General features: G+C 37.7%; 1 protein-coding gene across 1 annotated transcript in view; it reads left to right on the forward strand.

The window, feature by feature from the left end:
* The window catches only part of dcc (DCC netrin 1 receptor), a gene marked incomplete at both ends in the record, with an annotated part of 118758 nt that overhangs the window by 20705 nt on the left and 78948 nt on the right, over positions 1 to 19105 (forward strand). The window contains 2 exons of the mRNA XM_079419670.1: positions 11667 to 11821; positions 12913 to 13033. Of these exons, the coding sequence (XP_079275796.1) occupies positions 11667 to 11821; positions 12913 to 13033 (276 nt within the window). The remainder of the gene's footprint in view (positions 1 to 11666; positions 11822 to 12912; positions 13034 to 19105) is intronic.

Here is a 19105-nt window from a genome sequence, read left to right on the forward strand (position 1 = left end):
AAGGTGGCTCACGCGGTATGTAGTTTGTCCCTGTGTTTACTGTCTGAGGTGTGTTTTGGTGGAGTGTCCTGTAGAAGCGGGTGGAGATGTTCTAGTGAGGAAGGCTGCATCTCAGAGGCTTTCTAAAGCTGCTGTGATCTCAGTGTGTGGAGCTGAAGAATTCATGAGCAGTACAGTATTCATGAGCGCCGTCATGCGCCGCCAACCTCCATCCCATCACAGATCCCAGCTGCACAAACATTATCATCACATTCTCTCCGGATGGACACTAGTGAGTGCCCTTGAACCGAGAGCTCTCTGTGTGCGTCAGAGAACAGATGGAGTGTAGGAAACAGAAACGTACAGCAATTATTTCACACGACACCTGCGAATCCTTTAATTAAACCTAAGTTTGGTGGTCAGAAACTTTCCAGCACTTTTAATTGGTTCCTCCGAGGCGCTTGAAGTTAAATATTCCGTGCATTTGTTTTGGTATTTCAGAGTTTTTCAGCTGATCTCCAGACGTCTGTTCTCCTGAGATGACGTTCAGTGAGACACTCAATAGAAATATCAGCGTTTATTGAGTGTAATGATGCATTAAAGGCACATTTTATTAGACGTCATCTCTTCTTGTTACATAATCAGATGCATTGAATGCACAGGCCAAACACAGCTCGCATTCATTAGAAAATGTTTAAATCTGTTTTTTGATTAAAATGCATGAGTGTGATGAGTGCTTGCTGGCGGAAATCATTTTTTAATCATGAGTTTGCCGCTGCTTTTGTACTGATATAGGTTTTCAGCATCTGTGATCATGTGAAACAAACCTGAAACCTTCAACTAAAGACTCTGAAACTTTACAAACAACATGAATTTTACATCTCTTGCCTCTTAAAGGTACAGTTCATCATTTACTCCCTCAACCCTCATGTTGCTCAAGTCTTTATGACTTGTTCTTCTGTGAATCACTAAAGAAGAAATGTTCCAGTGTTTTTCTCTATATGATGAAAGTCGGTGTGTTTCAGTGTTGTTTGGGTTCAAACGTTCTTCAAAATATCATCTTTTATATTCCACAGAAGACAGAAGAGAGTCATACAGGTTTTAATGGCATGAAAACAATGACAGAATGGGGATTTGTGGGTAAACAATGCCTTTAAATAACAATAGGAGTCATCAGAGGCGGACTGACCGTCTGGAGCACCAGGAGTTTCCCGCTGGGCCGTTGTACAATGTGGGCCGGCTCTTTGCGTAATATACATAAAACATGGATTATTAGTAAATGTACATATATCCTTCCATCGGCCCAGACGAATGGCCCGCACTTCATTCAAAAATTGTAATTAGTTTAGCATGTTTAGGCTCAGTGCATCGGCTCAAAAGCGCTCGTCAGTGTCAACATGTTTGAAACAGCCAATTGCTTCTGAGTGCTGAGCATAGGAAAGTGATTTATATTATAGGCCAAATAAAAATATCATTTGCTTATTAATTCACATGCATTAGCCTATTTTATATACACACTGGTGGTTAAAAGTTTGAAATAATTAAGGCTTTTTATTTATTTATTAGAAAGATTGAATTTATTTGATCAAAAATTCAGTAAAACAATAGCATAATATTATGAAATATTACACTTAAAATAGTGGTTTTCTATTTAGGATGTGTTAAACTGTAATGTATTTCTGTGCTCAAAGCTGTATTTTCAGCATCATTCCTCCAGTCTTCAGTGTCCCTTCAGAAATCATTCTAATGCTGCCTAATTTACTGCTTTTATTATCAGTTATTATTGTGATCAGTTATTAATAATGGTTTTATTATTGGTATAATGGTTCTCAGTTAAAGAACAGCATTTATTTGAAATATAAGTGCTTTGTAATAAATGTAAATATCTTTACTGTCACTTAAATCAATTTAATCAAAGTCGCTTTTTGTATTCTATAATCTTTGATTAATTCAACATTGTTGAAGAAAAATTATTTATATTTTTTAATCTTACCCAAGACTGAATGGTATCACATTGATACCATTCAGTTTTGAATTTGGTGTTCAACATTGATAATAATCAGAAATGTTTGTTGATCAGTAAATCAGTATATTATTATGATTTCTGAAGATCATGTGACACTGAAGACTGGAGTAATGATGCTGAAAATACAGCTCTGATCACAGAAATAAATCATATTTTACTATATATTCACATAGAAGACACCTATTTTAAATTGTAGCATTATATATTTGACAGTACTGTTTACTGTATTTTTCATTATAAAAATAATTTGTATACTCTTTTCCACAATTGGAGCTCTATTCCTTAAAATGATAGATGTCAAGCTCCTGCAAAAGCACAAATACTGTATATGACCAACAGAAAGGCATCTTAAAAACAGTCTGCATTCTGCACTATTGCAGTCTTCTAGACGATACCGGAGCTTCGTGTCATATGGACTGATAATATTGGTATTTAACTTTAGTGACATTAAACTGTCCCTTGTAAAAATTATTTGAAATTATTCACTATGTCATATACACCAGAAAAGACTAATTATAATGTCAAGAATATGCCACTCATTTATGGTGCGGTGTGTTGCGGACCGGGTTTGGTGGGCTCCTCTGTGCCAAAAAGTCCAGGGCCACTTTTTGGCCCCAGTCCACCCCTGGGAGTCATTTAGATCACATTAACAGTTATAAAAGTTATTTTTGTTAGAAATTTGACCCAAAAATAAACTGTAACAATGCCTGCTTTGATTAAACCATCATCATTTTTTCATCCTTTGCGTTATGTTGTTCAAACACACACACACAAAGATATTTAGCAATATGCTTTTTGTCCATGCAATGAAAGTCAGTGGGGTCCAAAACTATTTGGGTCTCAGTGTTTCTCAAAATATCTTCTCTTCTGAACCATAGAAGAAAGCCATGCAGGTTGAATGACATGTGAGATCATTTTTAGGGTGAACACAATCACACAATTATTTTTGTTGGAAACTGGACCTAGAAACATATTGAAGCGATGCTTATTTTGGCTAAACCAGAGAATTAAATGGATATTTCACCCAACAAAAGTATCATTCTGTCATCATTTACTCACCGTTATGTTGTGACTTTCTCTCTTCTGTGATTCACAAAAGATGCTGTTTGGTTCATTTTGGTTACTTTTTTTTGGGGGGGGGGGGATTATACAAGTGTTAAGGGAACATTCGATCATTTGAACATTTGATCATTTTGCAAGCATTAAATGAATGTTACTTTAATGTAACGTTCTGAAACAAGCCGTAACAACTTTAGGCAAATATCGAACTAAAATGTTTCAGAAAAATGTTCCATGACCATGAATGATGTACAAGTAATGTTTTTATGAACTCTGAATGAGTGTTGCATTAGTGTTACTGTAAGGCTGTTTAGCGAGTGTGAGTGTGTCTCGTCTCTGTGCTGTAGTGATCTCACCGTGTGTGTGTGTGTGTGTGTGTGAGATGTGTGAATCTGTGGTGAGTGAGCCTGTGTGCCTCATTAGTGCGGTCTCTACTGGTTTGACTGGCAGTTCAGTGCAGACCGTTTAGTGGGATTCTGGCCTGAACCCAGCGCTGACACAACACTGGCCAGCACTGTGTGTGTGTGTGTGTGTGTGTGTGAGAGAGAGAGAGGGAGAGAGAGAGAGTGTGTGTTTGTGTGTGTGTGAGAGAGAGAGAGAGAGAGAGAGAGAGTGTGTGTGTGTGTGTGTGTGTGTGTGTCCAGGGCTGCAGCAGCAGATAATAAGGTGTCCGCTGGACTGTCCGGTGTGTTTTTGCTTCCAGTCAGTTCACTCATGGTTGACTGGGAAAGAGGAGGAAACACAATCAGTGTAAAAGTACCAGTGACATAAGCCTGTCAGAGTCAGTCAGTTAATAGCTGCTCTCTGCTTTAACCAGTTTACCTAATAATACTAACCATACAGCACAAACACTTCAGGCACTTGTGATCATTACCGTACTCTCCTTCTACTGCTTTTAGCACTGATTTTCACAACTCAAATATAGCTGTAAAATTGCCAAATATTATTACAATTTCAAACAGCTGTTTTCTATGTGAATATGTGTTAAAGTGTAATTTATTTCTGTGATCTGCAGCTGTATTTTCATCATCATTACTGCAGTCACAGTTTCCACAAAAATATTGAGCAGCACAACTGTGTTCAACATTGATAATAATCAGAAATGTTTGTTGAGCAGTAAATCAGTATATTATTATGATTTCTGAAGATCATGTGACACTGAAGACTGCAGTAATGATGCTGAAAATACAGCTGCAGATCACAGAAATACATTACAGTTTAACACATATACACATAGAAAACAGCTGTTTTACATTCTAATTATATTTGGCTTTTTTTACTGTATTTTTGATCAAATAAATGCAGCCTTGATGAGCAGAAGAGAGTTTGTTAAAAAAAAAACATTAACACGATACTCCAGTGTTTCTGAGGCTCTTATACTGTGTTAATGTGCAGGTTAATACTCCTAGATGACTGAAATTATTAGTACTGAATGTGTATCACTGTCCTGTTATTTCTCGTGAGCACTAGCGAGTGTGTACTGACTCTAGTGACTGAAATGGGATTGTGTTTGTTAATACTGTGAAACAAGATTAACCGAATGTTTGGGAAATCCAGCTACTCTAGCAAACACAGACGGACCGGGATTGAGATTACAGGAACAAAACCCTGACCCGCTTAACCGGATTAGCCACCATAATGACCCGTTCAGTGTAAATCAACATGATTATGATGACTGAATGAAAACAGCTTCAGTTTCTACTGTATTCTGAGCCAGCTACACTATGGAGTGTGCAGCCTAACTAGGGAGCATGTGAAGGAATCAGCAGTGCATTCCGGATGAGAATAAGTGTTTCAGATAATGAATGTTTGTTATTTCCAATCCTAATGATTTTCCCATCAGACAGACACTGATTATGATCTGTGACGAGGTCAGCTTCACGCTGTGCTCATTCAGAGAATCCAAAAACACAGCAAAGCCAGTCAAACCAGCGGTGGATCGGTGTATAATCCTCCAGCGCTCCTTTAGTTCATCTGCAGGTTTATTTCACGTCTCAGATGGAATCTGAGCTTCAGTCACACACACGTGATGCTGGGAGTGTTTACAGTAGATACAGATTACAGTAGAAATGATCACAGACACTGAAGATACGCTGTGTTTAGATGATGTTATGATGAACTTCCCACACACACACAGATCTGATCCTTCAACAGCATTTATGGAAATATTACAGGTTTAACAAAAAATAATATATTTAATAACATTGTTTTAACAATGTTATGTTACAATACTGTGTAACACGCTATGTGTCTGTTACAGTGTGTGTGTGTTTGTGTGTGTGTTACAGTGTGTGTGTTGGGCAGAGGTCACATGAAGGACAACGCATTAGAACAGGTGTAGTAAAGCTTAACTTGGATGATTGGAGAGATTACTGCTCCTCACGGCCCACGCTGAAACATCAGAAACTCACTAAAACTGATTTTAATACTGACATGAGTGTTAATCCTGCTCCATTCACAGATTAAACCACAGCGAGAGAGACAGTGTGTGTGTGTGTGTGTGTGTGTGTGTGTGTGTGTGTGTCTGTGTGTGTGTGTGTGTGTGCGTGTGTGTGTGTGTGTGAGTGTGTGTGTGTGTGTGTGTGTGTGTGTGTGTGTGTGTGTGTGTGTGTGCGTGTGTGTGTGTGTGTGTGTGTGTGTGTGTGTGTGTGTGTGTGTGTTTACTGTAGTGTAAACAGACGTGTTTAATTAGTGTGTGTGTGTGTGTGTGTTTAATCCTAATGCCCATGAGTGGAGGATTATGAGTGATTGCTGCATGTGCTGTCCTCTCTGTCTCTAGATTCATAAATTATGTATTATTGTTTGAGAATACAAATTGAAATGAGGGTTTATTGTCATAACAACTGGTTTCCCTTCCACTGTGTTTGCAGCTCCCCAGTGCTGATGCCCCAACACACACTTACAGATGACACACACACACACACACAAACTCTCTCTCACACACACGCACACACACACGTCGCTGGGGACCGCGGATGGTTTAAATGTCAGCAGTGGCGCGACAGGCTGTCACTGACTCCCTCCTGAGACACACACACACACACACACACTATAACATAGTATAACACACACATACACACTCATGCACACACACACACTCATGTGACAGATGTGTACTGCGGTGAATGGTGTGTGTTTTCCATCTGAATGGCTGAGGATGAGAGTCATTACGACGGTCCACTCTCCCTGCGCTGCTCTTTTGTCATGTTAATGCAACTCTCTCGTTCACCTGTGTGTGTGTGTGTGTGTGTGTGTGAGAGAGAGAGAGAGAGAGAGAGAGCAGAGCTGTTCTTCGATTCTAATATCCTCTTCTTTCATCACTTGACACCATGAGGCCGTTCAGGTCGTATTGTTTGTGTTGGTTCAGGTGCATTGAGAATGAATCGCTCTATAGACAGATGCTTTCACATCAGGTCAAACGCCTTCCCATCAGCCTCTGCTCCATTTATAGATGGGAGTTGGATACATCTATTATTATTATTATTACTATTATTATTATTATTATAGTTTTTATTTTTATATTCTCCATTGTAATTTTCATTTTAGTTGAAATTGTAGAAATTTTGTGTGTATTTGTCATTTTTATATGCCTGTATAGTTTCTTTTATTCATTTTTATTTCACTTTTAGTTTTTTGTTAATTTAGTTTTAAGTAGTTAATTAATTAGTTAAACTGATAAATTATAAATATTTCATTTTTAAAAATACATATATTTATAAAAATGTATTTATTCCAGTTAACATTTATAATTTTAATAACAACGATATTTTAGTTTTAAAGGGGTAATCGGATGCAAATTTCACTTTACAAGTTGTTTGAACATAAATGTGTGTTGGAAGCGTGTGTACACATCCATCCTATAATCATAGAAATCCACTGTGTGTGTTTTTTTAAATCCCTATTTTAAAATCCTCTCTCAAATCAGGCTGTTCTGAGATTCCTGTCAGAATGATGTAGTTCTGCACAGGCCCCTCCCACAATAGTTGATTGACAAGACCGTCTTACCTTAGCCCCGCCCTGAGTGAGCTGAGAGCTGTCCGCCGGTGCAGGGGAAGACAAGATGTTAAGTGATTGAGGTGTTCTGTTGTTGGATGTAATAATAAATAAAGCAGTCATCATTTACTCCCGACATCTGAGCCGCTGAAGACGCAGAGGATTAACGTTCCTTTCACTTTGAAGTGAATACACCAATCCCCGATCTGCCTAAATGCATCTATGTTCGCGCGAATCATTCATGATCCAGCTTCATCTACAGACGAAGTGAGTGTAAGGGTTTTTATGAATCTTTGCAAAACGCCTTTCCTAATAATGTGCTAGTTAGCCAGTTTCGCAGCTGAAGTTTACAGTCTGCTTGTCACCCCACGGAAGAGAGGGGCGGGGTCAGCAGAGCTCATTAGCATTTAAAGCAACATGGACTAAAAAACAGCTTGCTGAAAACAGAGCTGATTTTGACAGGTTTTTTACACTACCATTGAGAAATTTTAACCAAAGCATGTTATAGACTTTTCATTAAGACCCTAAAGAATCATATCAACTTGTGGAAAATGGGCATCCAATGACTAAATAAAAAGTATTTATTTCTTTAAAAATTAATTTTACTGACTCCAAACTTTTGAGCTGAATACATACAGTATACAGTAATATTGTAACATTGAACTTAAACTGATTTTCACCCAGAAGTATTTATATGGATTTCCTTTGTCTGAAGAACACAAAATAACATCTCAAGAATCTCAGAATATCTTATTTTGAGTTGCACAGAACAAACGTCGTCATACAGGTTTGAGTGACATGATGGGAGTAAATGACAGAATGATGATTTCTGTGTGAACTGTCCCTTTAAGAAGCATCTTCCTGCTCCTCTGAGTCTCATAATGTTTCATAAGTGTGTTTGATTTCATTATATGCTGTAATTGAGTATGTTGAGAGCATCATTACTGGTGTTTGGTGGTTTTTAACCCGTTGTAATTGGTGAGTTCGTTCAAACCCGCCGGTGATAGAGGAGACACCAGCTTTAATGGAAATCGTTTGGGTTTAATTAGTGCAATACAGCACAGATACAGATACGGCAGCTAATGACGCGTCGATGCTGATGCGTCCGACATGCAGATTACAGCTTCCGCTGCTCTGATTGTTGGGAAGAACGCGCTTGAGCTAATGAACAGCCGGGTAATTAATTAGAGCGCGTGGCCTCAGGCCTGGAGTGCTGCGTCTGCATTCATAAAGCTCATGTCTCTTATTGATCAGTGTTCAGTGCATCACGCCTGCTTTGATTCCAGTTCAACAGCGAATCAGAGAACCGGTGTGTTTTAGAGTCTGCATTACACATGATTCCCATACTGCAAACAGGGATTGTACTTAAAGGAATAGTTGATCCAAAAATGAGCATTTGCGGTAAATATCCTCATCCTCAGTTCATCCCAGATCAGGATGAGTGTGTTTCTTCATCAGGTTTGTATAAATGTGTCTCTGCATCAGTGTCTCAGCAATGGATGCTCTGCAGTGAATGGGTGCCGTCAGAATGAGAGTCCAAACAGCTGATAAAAACATCACAATAATCCACACCACTCCAGTCCATCAGTTAACATCTGGAGAAGACAAAAGCTGAAACACATCCAGCATTGAGATGTTTTTAACTTCAAACAATGCAGTGGCCTCACTATTCAAATTATAAAATTAAATTAAATTAAAATGATGGTTATTATCCTTTGTTTTCCAGTGCAAATGTCTAAAGATTCTTATTAAACCAAGACACGTTTGATTTCAGAAAACAGGACTCCTTATCTTCTGTCATTCTGCTTCTCAAGTATCTTGATGTAGATGCAGAAGTTTAGATATTTGTAACAGTAACAGTGTAGTTACTGACTGACATGAAAAAGAGCTCAGTTGTTTTTGCAGGCTGTTGTGGTGCATGTTTATGTGAGAACTGTTGCATAAAAACAAAAACAAAAAGGCAATTGCAACATTTTAAGCTCACAATGCTGACCTTTTCCCTCATAATTTATACAATTGCAGTTTAAATCATAATTCTGACTTTACATCTTGCAATTCTGTTTCGTTTTGTTTTTTTCACCATGAAAAAAATAAAAAAATAAAATTAAATAAAATGAAAAAGAATGACTTTTTATCTCATTCTGATTTTTATTTTTCAAATCTGAATCCTGTGATATAAGTCACTATTACTTCTTAAACTATTTTTTATTGTGGTTGTAGCTCAGTGTTTCTGTGCCGGTGGAGCTGGTTTGTCAGATGTAATGAACTGAAATAGTTTCTCAGACAAGTGTGTGTGGTTTGAGTTCAGAGGGAATATTCTCATGTTTCTGTGTTTGTGTTTGTCTGAGTCTGTCTTCACCGGATCCGCTCGTCTCTGTCTGATCTTATTCGTCTGATCTCTGGCTCTCTGCATCCGTTTGTTTGTGTTTTTCAGGCTGAAGGATAGTTTAGTTTAACTAGTCATGTTAAGCATCTTAACTAGTTATGGGTTTCACCGTTCTGTGTAATCAAACTATCAAATATAAGCAGTTGAAGAGGCTGTGAGTGCACTGAGACGGCTGGTTTCTGAGTGCACTTACTAGTCGACACACTTCTTCATTACCTCCACGGTTACACAGCACTCACAAGAATTCAAAAATATTAATATGATAATCAAAAGCATCAGTGCAGCTTTACTGAATTTATTTCAACAATTCAGTCATTAGAATTTAAGTAAATAATTGTCAATATTTCTTTTACTGAATATTAATAATAATAATAATAGTTATTATTATTATTATTATTATTAAATGAATGTTTTATTTTGAATGATATTCAAAATTATTATTATTATTATTATTTAATTATAAATGAATAATTATCAATATTTCAATATTTATTATACTGAATAATACTACTACTACTACTACTAATAATAATAATAATTATTATTATTATTATTATTTATTAAAATAAATGTGCATATAAAATATTTATTATGATCATATATTTTAATATGATTCTTTGAGCCTGTCTTAAAGCATCATCTCCATCTGTTTCCAATATATTTTGATACAATAAATGAAAAATAATCATATAAGGATCTAAATGATCAAAGCAACATTAAGATAATTCAAAATAAAAAATTGTAATTTTCAGTAATTACCAATATTTTTGAAAATAAATTATTTTTGAAAATAAATATTAGCTCAGCTGGGCTCAGTGAATATGTGTAGTATTATATAATGTATATGAATGAACATGATATTATGAAAATGAATTTTAATGTTGGGTAATTTTCGATACTAACTCAGTAAAATGAATCATATGGTCTCGTTCTGCTGTGGTTTGTTTCTGGCTCTGCGTCTCACTCATTTCTCTTCTTTAAAGTGGACAAACCTCACAAATCCATCTCATTCTAATCAGGCTGATGCTGGCTGTCTGAAGATGAGCGTTCAGACTATTATTGAGATGAAGCCGATCGATACGTAATTTTCCTGCTGAAATGAGCCTTTCATTCTCTGAGAGGAAAATCAGCTGGACTGCAGTCTATGCTTTGACTTTAATCATGACGTAGGTCCATCTGCACCATCTCAGCTTGTTTAACGCTTTAATGATGCTGTCTCTCCGTCTGTGTGTGTGGGTCTGTGTCGGTCTCGCTCAGGTTAAGCTGCTCCGCTGTGGCTGCAGGTTTGACCGGATTATGTTGATTTATTGGCTGAGTTTGATTTATGTGAAGCAGAGTTCAGATCCTCCGTCTGCTGCCAATGTGTTCATATTCCACACACAAGCTCTCATATAAACACTACATTCTGCTGTCTTCTGAGGGAGCATCCTCACCGCACTGGACCCTCAGAAGTGAGCGATTTGAAGCAGTCTTCAAAGGCAACTTACAAATGAGAAATGCAACAAAGCTTTATATTATTTTATTATTTTCAGTTTGTCCAAAGCAACTTACAAATTGTCACGGTGCGCACAGCAAGAATGAACGAGGAACACGAGACGAGGATGTAAACTGAAATCAAAAGTATTTAATGTAGACATCAGGGCGAGACAAGGCAAGGCTGACACAGACAGGAACACCGGGGAGTAACGAGTAGCTCAGACGACACGAAACTGAACAGGCAGGAACTTAAATACACAGGCTAATGACTAAAACACAGCTGGAACAGAATAAACTAATAATCACATTAAACTAGGACAGGGAACAAACCAAATAAAGAAACATGAGGAGTACAAGAAGTTTTTATTTTATTATACAACAGATTTTTATATTATTATTTTATTTATTTATTTATTTTTTTTATTAAATTTTTGGAAAATGCTTTTATCTAAAGCAACAAATGAGGAATATGACAAATTTTATTTTATTATTGAAAAGATGCTTTTATAAAAAGTCACTTACAAATGAGGAACACAGCAGTTAATATTATATTTAATGCACATTTACATTTCTTCATTTAACAGACAAATGAGGAATACAAGAAAGCATCAGACATTCAATGAAAGACTGAAATCATAATAGATTCCTCCAGAGTTTTACGCTCAGTTTGATGATGGCGCTGATGCAGATGCGTGTGTCTGTGATGATGCTGTGATGTTTATGCTGTTGTTCTCTCTCTGTTCTCAGTGCCGCCGCAGTTCCTCAACTATCCGTCGAACACGTATGCGTATGAAAGCACGGACATCGAGATGGAGTGTGCCGTGACGGGAAACCCGCAGCCCACCGTCCGCTGGGTGAAGAACGGAGAGGCCGTCATTCCCAGCGACTACTTCCAGATCGTGGTGAGAAATATAGCTAGTGTTTCAGAATCAGGAGGAGGTTTGTTTGGTTCAGATCACTAGGATTAGAATTTACATTTACATTTAGTCATTTAGCAGAAGCTTTTATCCAAAGGGACTTACAAATAAGGACAATAGAAGCAATCAAAACCAACAAAAGAGTAATGCTATGCAAGTGCTGTAACAAGAGTCAGATTAACACAGTACACGTAGAATTCATTGATTCATTCTTATTTATTTGTTTGTTTGTTCCTTTCTTATTCATTCACTGGTTTTCATGCATTTATTTATTCGTTTATTTTCATAAATTCTATCAATCATCATCATCATCATCGTCATCTATTTATTTATTGATTTTTATGAATTGATTGATTTTTATTTGTTTATAAACATTTTTTATTTGTCTGTTTGTTTATTCATGTATTCATCAACATTCAAACGTTCACTCATTCTTATTTATTCATTTATTTACTTGTTTATATTAGTGCTGTCAAACCATTAATCGCATCCAAAATAAACGTTTTTGTTTACATAATATATGTGTGTGTTGTGTATATATATATATATATTATGTGTATATAAATACAAACACATTCATGTATATATTTAAGAAAAATGTGTTATGTTTATATATTAAATATATTTATATATAATATAAGAATATTAATATGAATGTATAAATATGCAAACATTTTCCAAATATATACTGTATGTGTGTGTATTTACATATACATAATAAATATACACAGTACACACACATATATTGCGTAAACAAAAACTTTTATTTTGGATGCGATTAATTGTTTGACAGCACTAGTTTTTTTATTTTATTTATGTATTTATTAATCAGATTTATTTTATTTATTTAATTGTAATAATTATTCATTCATTCTTTTTTTATGTATTCATTCATTAATTTTTATTATAAATTATATCATTTTGATTTTATTTTATTAATTTTATTCATATTAAAATATCTTATGAGAAACGTATTGTTAGTTTTTATTTCTCTCTATCATAAGTGCATGAGCCCATTTAAGCTCACATGTGAGAAGGTCCTGAAGTCTGCTGATTGTCCCGTGTGTGGTCTGCAGGACGGCGGTCATCTCCAGATTCTGGGTCTGGTTCGCTCAGACGAGGGTTTCTATCAGTGCATCGCTGAGAACGAGGCAGGAAACAGTCAGGCCATGGCTCAACTCATCCTGCTGCAGCCCGGTAAGATCCAACACGCTCATACGCTGATCTGAGACCTGTGAGCATCCCTCATCTGCACGCATGCACAAGCTCTCTGTGTGTGTGTGTGTGTGTGTGTGTGTGTGTGTGAGAGAGAGAGAGAGAAAGTATTTGTTTCAGAGGACATGTGTTTGTGAGGTTTAGTCTTGAGATCTGGATCTGTGTGATCTCTGAGAGATTTTCCCAGAATGCTGTGCTGTGCATGTAGACCACTGATCCAGGGCTTTATCTGAAGAGAGACAGTAATGTAGAGATGATGTTTTGCTGGTGTTCAAATGAGTGTGAGATTCTGTCTGAACCTGCCGTGACCATCATACGGAACGACTGCTTTCTGCTTATATACACCCATACAATAGGACGCTCCGCCTCCAGTCTAATTTCATTGGTCAGCCAAGTTTCTGCCAAAATACCACAACTGCCACCAGGGTTGGGGAAAGTAATGCATTACAATATTGCATTACTCCTTAAAAATTTTACTAATTGCATTACTTAGTTACTTTTACGAAAAGTAATGCATTACGTTACTTTTGCATTACTTTTTAACTCTGGGCTGGGTTTGCTTTGCTTGTTTGTTTTTAATGTAAAAAGTTATATTTTTAGCTATTGTAAAAGCCCTTTGACACCAAAGGTGAAATTTTACATTTATATTTACATTTATGCATTTAGCAGACGCTTTTATCCAACGCAACGTACATTACATTCAAGTTACAGTTTTTACATTTTATCAGCTCTTGATATAATTGATATAATATATAATAATGATATAATTATTGCATGTTTACCTCATATTCTTGAGGTTTGCATTTCACTGTTTTTACTGATTTTGAGAAATACTGAATCTATTTTTGTGCATGTTCACACGGCTCACATAACTCCTCTGCACTTACTCCTGATTTCTCTCAACATGGCAACACCACAGCTGTCACTCAATACATCAGAAAAATTTGAAAAAGTAACTCGGATATTTTATTGTAAATGAAAATGTAATGCATTACTTTACTAGTTACTTGAAAAAAGTAACCTGATTACATAACTCGAGTTACTTGTAATGCGCCCAACACTGGTTACTACTGTTTAATAAATTTAATTTATTCCTTTGTGTTTGTGAGTGTGTGTGTGTGTGTGTGTGTGTGTTGATTTTGATCAGATCTTATCCCAAACGTCTCTGTGTCGGATCAGTAACACACACACACACACACACACACACACACACTGACTGACTGAGGTCGTTAAGCATCACATGCTGATTTCCTGCAGCTCTTGTGTTTATGGGCCTGTAACAAGGTTTTCGTTCATTCACTCGCTTTCTGCAGGGCTTTCATCCGATCATGGCGATCTGATATCTGGAGATGAAGGCGGCTGTTCCTCATCTTATTTGAGGGTCTAATGAAGTTTGAAATCTTAATTGTATGATCTTAATTAACAGACACACTGAGATTCTGTCACTGGACTGACGTTTAGAGGGCAGAAATAAGAAAAACTGCATGTTCATCAGGATTTTGAGGGTCTACGTAGTTACTTCACTTATGACAGTAGAAATTAAAGAAGTTAATACTTTTATTAATCAAGGATGCATTCAATGAATCAAAAGTGGCAGTATAATGTTTCAAAAGATTTCTATTTCAAATAAATGCTGTTCTTTTGAACTTTCTATTCATCTGTGAATCCTGAGAAATAAAATGCATCACGGTTTCCACAAAAATATTGAGCAGCACAACTGTTTTCAACATTGATAATAATCAGAAATGTTTGTTGAGCAGTAAATCAGTATATTATTATGATTTCTGAAGATCATGTGACACTGAAGACTGGAGTAATGATGCTGAAAATACAGCTGCAGATCACAGAAATACATTACAGTTTAACAGATATTCACATAGAAAACAGCTGTTGTAACATTGTAATAATATTTAACTTTGACTGTAATTTTGATCAAATAAATGCAGCTTTGGTGAGCAGAAGAGACTTCTTTCAGAAACATTACAAAATGTTACTGACCTCAAACTTTTGAACGGTAATATTTATTTCAAAATATGCTAGAATATATTGTTAATATGGATAATATAGAAGTTTTAAACAATTTCAAATGTCCCTTAGCCGCATATAGTTGTATGGGATCATTAGTCACTGTAGGAAGTGAAGGTGAACCTCAAACTTTCCTTTAAAGTGACTGCAAACATCTGCTGTGATACAGACTGATATATGGACACACGTACCGCATTAGAGTGTGTTTGTGGGAGGTTTGGGATCAATCTGTCGCTAATGCAACTTCTGCCAAAAACCATCTGCTGTTGATGAAAGTTTCCCACAGAAATGTGAGAAGATTAAAAATACCTGAATCACAATGTCATGTCAATCAAAAAACTATTAGTGGCAGTTTGACACTCAAGCGAAGGTTTTAATTAAGCAGGAATGAGAGTAAAGCTCTGCGGTTCCTGCTGTTTTAATCACGGATCCCAGCGGTAAACGTCGTAGACGGCGTCTGCATTCACTGCGCAGAAACAGCGGTTGCCATGGCACGACTGCAGCTCGAGCGGAGCTGTGATTTTAACAGGGTTTATGAGAGCCTGGTGTTCAGACGTCCCATAATGCCAGTAGAGAGACACTCACAGTCTCATTACTGCTGTCAGCGCTTAACAAAAGCACTGTAGAGTTAACCATCACACACTCTATTAAATTCAATAGCCGTCCTGACAGACACACAAAAGCTGCTCTCCACAGAGCCTGAGTGTAAACTCAATCCATCCTGGATAAATGAGACAAGGATGAGGCCAGAGGAGACGCTCTGAGACGAGAATGAGAGCAGAGGAGACAATCTGAGACACTGATGAAACCAGAGGAGACAAGGATGAGACCAGAGGAGATGATCTGAGACACTGATGAGACCAGAGGAGATGATCTGAGACACTGATGAGACCAGAGGAGACAAGGATGAGACCAGAGGAGATGATCTGAGACAAGAACGAGAGCAGAGGAGATAAGGATGAGACCAGAGGAGATGATCTGAGACAAGAATGAGACCAGAGGAGATAAGGATGAGACCAGAGGAGATGATCTGAGACAAGAACGAGAGCAGAGGAGATAAGGATGAGACCAGAGGAGATGATCTGAGACAAGAATGAGACCAGAGGAGATAAGGATGAGACCAGAGGAGATGATCTGAGACAAGAACGAGAGCAGAGGAGACGCTCTGAGACACTGATGAGACCAGAGGAGACAAGGATGAGACCAGAGGAGATGATCTGAGACAAGAATGAGAGCAGAGGAGATAAGGATGAGACCAGAGGAGATGATCTGAGACAAGAATGAGACCAGAGGAGATAAGGATGAGACCAGAGGAGATGATCTGAGACAAGAACGAGAGCAGGGGAGACGCTCTGAGACACTGATGAGACCAGAGGAGACAAGGATGAGACCAGAGGAGACGCTCTGAGACAAGAATGAGACCAGAGGAGATAAGGATGAGACCAGAGGAGATGATCTGAGACAAGAATGAGACCAGAGGAGACAAGGATGAGACCAGAGGAGATGATCTGAGACAAGAATGAGACCAGAGGAGATAAGGATGAGACCAGAGGAGATGATCTGAGACAAGAACGAGAGCAGAGGAGATAAGGATGAGACCAGAGGAGATGATCTGAGACAAGAATGAGACCAGAGGAGACAAGGATGAGACCAGAGGAGATGATCTGAGACAAGAATGAGACCAGAGGAGATAAGGATGAGACCAGAGGAGATGATCTGAGACAAGAATGAGACCAGAGGAGACAAGGATGAGACCAGAGGAGATGATCTGAGACAAGAATGAGACCAGAGGAGATAAGGATGAGACCAGAGGAGATGATCTGAGACAAGAACGAGAGCAGAGGAGATAAGGATGAGACCAGAGGAGATGATCTGAGACAAGAATGAGACCAGAGGAGATAAGGATGAGACCAGAGGAGATGATCTGAGACAAGAACGAGAGCAGAGGAGATAAGGATGAGACCAGAGGAGATGATCTGAGACAAGAATGAGACCAGAGGAAATAAGGATGAGACCAGAGGAGATGATCTGAGACAAGAATGAGACCAGAGGAGACAAGGATGAGACCAGAGGAGATTATCTGAGACGAGAATGAAACCAGAGGAGACGCTCTGAGACAAGGGTGAGACCAGAGGAGACACTGTGAAAAAGGGTTAAAGCCATAGCATGTTATCTGAAATTAAATAAACATTTACTGAGACATATGCAAAAACTGTAGCTAAAACTAAAACTCAAAATAAAATGAAAGACATTAAAACAGTTTTTGTTTGTTCCAAACATGAAAAACTGTAGTAGCATCTCAATGCACTGTCAGGTTTCTAAACAGTTTGAAGCCTTTATATGAATGTGTGTTGACCAATGATCAGATTCAGATGTCTCTTTATCGTCGGTGTTTGTAGCTATGATTTGTGATGAGATGAAGACGTGAGGGATTCACATAGCTGTCAGTAAAATCCCAGTCCATCCACACACAGATCCAGGCCGGGGTTTGAGTCTGACAGCAGTGCAAACACATGAAACACTCAGATGGAGAATGACTCGGTGAATCTATAGCGCTTTATACAGGACAGATTCTCAAAACAGGAAAATAATAGGATCAATTTCAGCTTTAAAGCAGCTATACAGAAGAAAACAGAGTCATTATTCAGATCAATTCAGTTCTAGCCTTGTTCTCATCTGATAGTGTCCGTGCAGTTAAATCATTAATATTACTGAATAATTATTATGTTTTTAACCTTTTAACCCCTTCGCCTCTGTTCCAAACCCTAGTGAGCTCCCTAAGTAGGTGTCTTCCAGTACCATTATAATTCTGACGCTGGTTTAACACTAAAGGAGCAGATGAATTCAGCTCAGGGAAGCATTGATTCAGTGCATTAGGTTATATTTATTTAAGATACCTCTTTCACTCCTCGTTCTCTGTGCTGTGAATCATTATGCTTTATTTCAGTGACGCTCCCTCAGAAGGTGTCTATGAAGGTGGCTCACTAGTGTTTAGAACACAGCCCGTGTGTCTCTCTGCAAGTGTTTCTATCCTTTAGTCGTGACGTATTGTCAAGTATGGTGACCCATACTCGAAATTGGTGCTCTGCGTTTAACCCATCCAAGTGCACACACACAGCAGTGAGTAGTGAACAAATCCACACACACACACACACACCGTGAACACACACCCGGAGCAGTGGGCAGCCATGCTGCAGCGCCCGGGGAGCAATTGGGGGTTCGGTGCCTTGCTCAAGGGCACCTCAGTCGTGGTATTGAGGGTGGAGAGAGCGCTGGACACTCACTCCCCCCACCTACAATTCCTGCCGGCCGGGGGCTCGAACTCGCAACCTTTCGATTACTATTCCGACTCTCTAACCATTAGGCCACGACTTCCCCACGACTTTAATCTCATCTGTGTAATTAACAGTCTGTGATTTCATTATCATAGTCACTTTAATAAGACACACGGATCAACACAAACTGTCTCATATAATTATGATTACTCTATCATCTGGACGGATTTACTGGATCAGATGCATGATATATTCATAGTATTCTGTGATCAATTTTATTTTATTAGTTGTTGTATTTATTAAGTTTTAGTTTGTTTACTAGGCCTTTGCACCCACCTGAAGAAAATATATATATTTTTTTCATATTTTACTTTATAAACACACATTTATTTACATTTAACTTATATACACATTGTTATGATTATGTCATCATATGACTTAAAATAATCATATAATTATATATAATAATATTTTTTAAATGCTAATTTTCTTCTTCCTGTGTTTAGGTTTGTTTTAGTCTATTACACTCCATATAGACAACAGAAGAGTGTGGTATGTCCTTATTTACAAGACAAGCTTTTGTACTTATAATGTAATGATTTATTATAGTTGTGCTTGTGTCTAACACTGGATTGGCCAACACATGGGTCTGGAGATCAGCATGAAATCTCACAGAAACAAAAGCTCTGGGTGTTTGTCAGCAGCGTCGGCTCTTTTGCTGGGTGCAGTGTGAGTGTTTTCTCTCCGGACGTGT

The sequence above is a fragment of the Barbus barbus genome (genome assembly GCF_936440315.1).
Source record: "Barbus barbus genome assembly, chromosome: 6".
In the NCBI taxonomy this organism is placed as follows: Eukaryota; Metazoa; Chordata; class Actinopteri; order Cypriniformes; family Cyprinidae; genus Barbus; species Barbus barbus.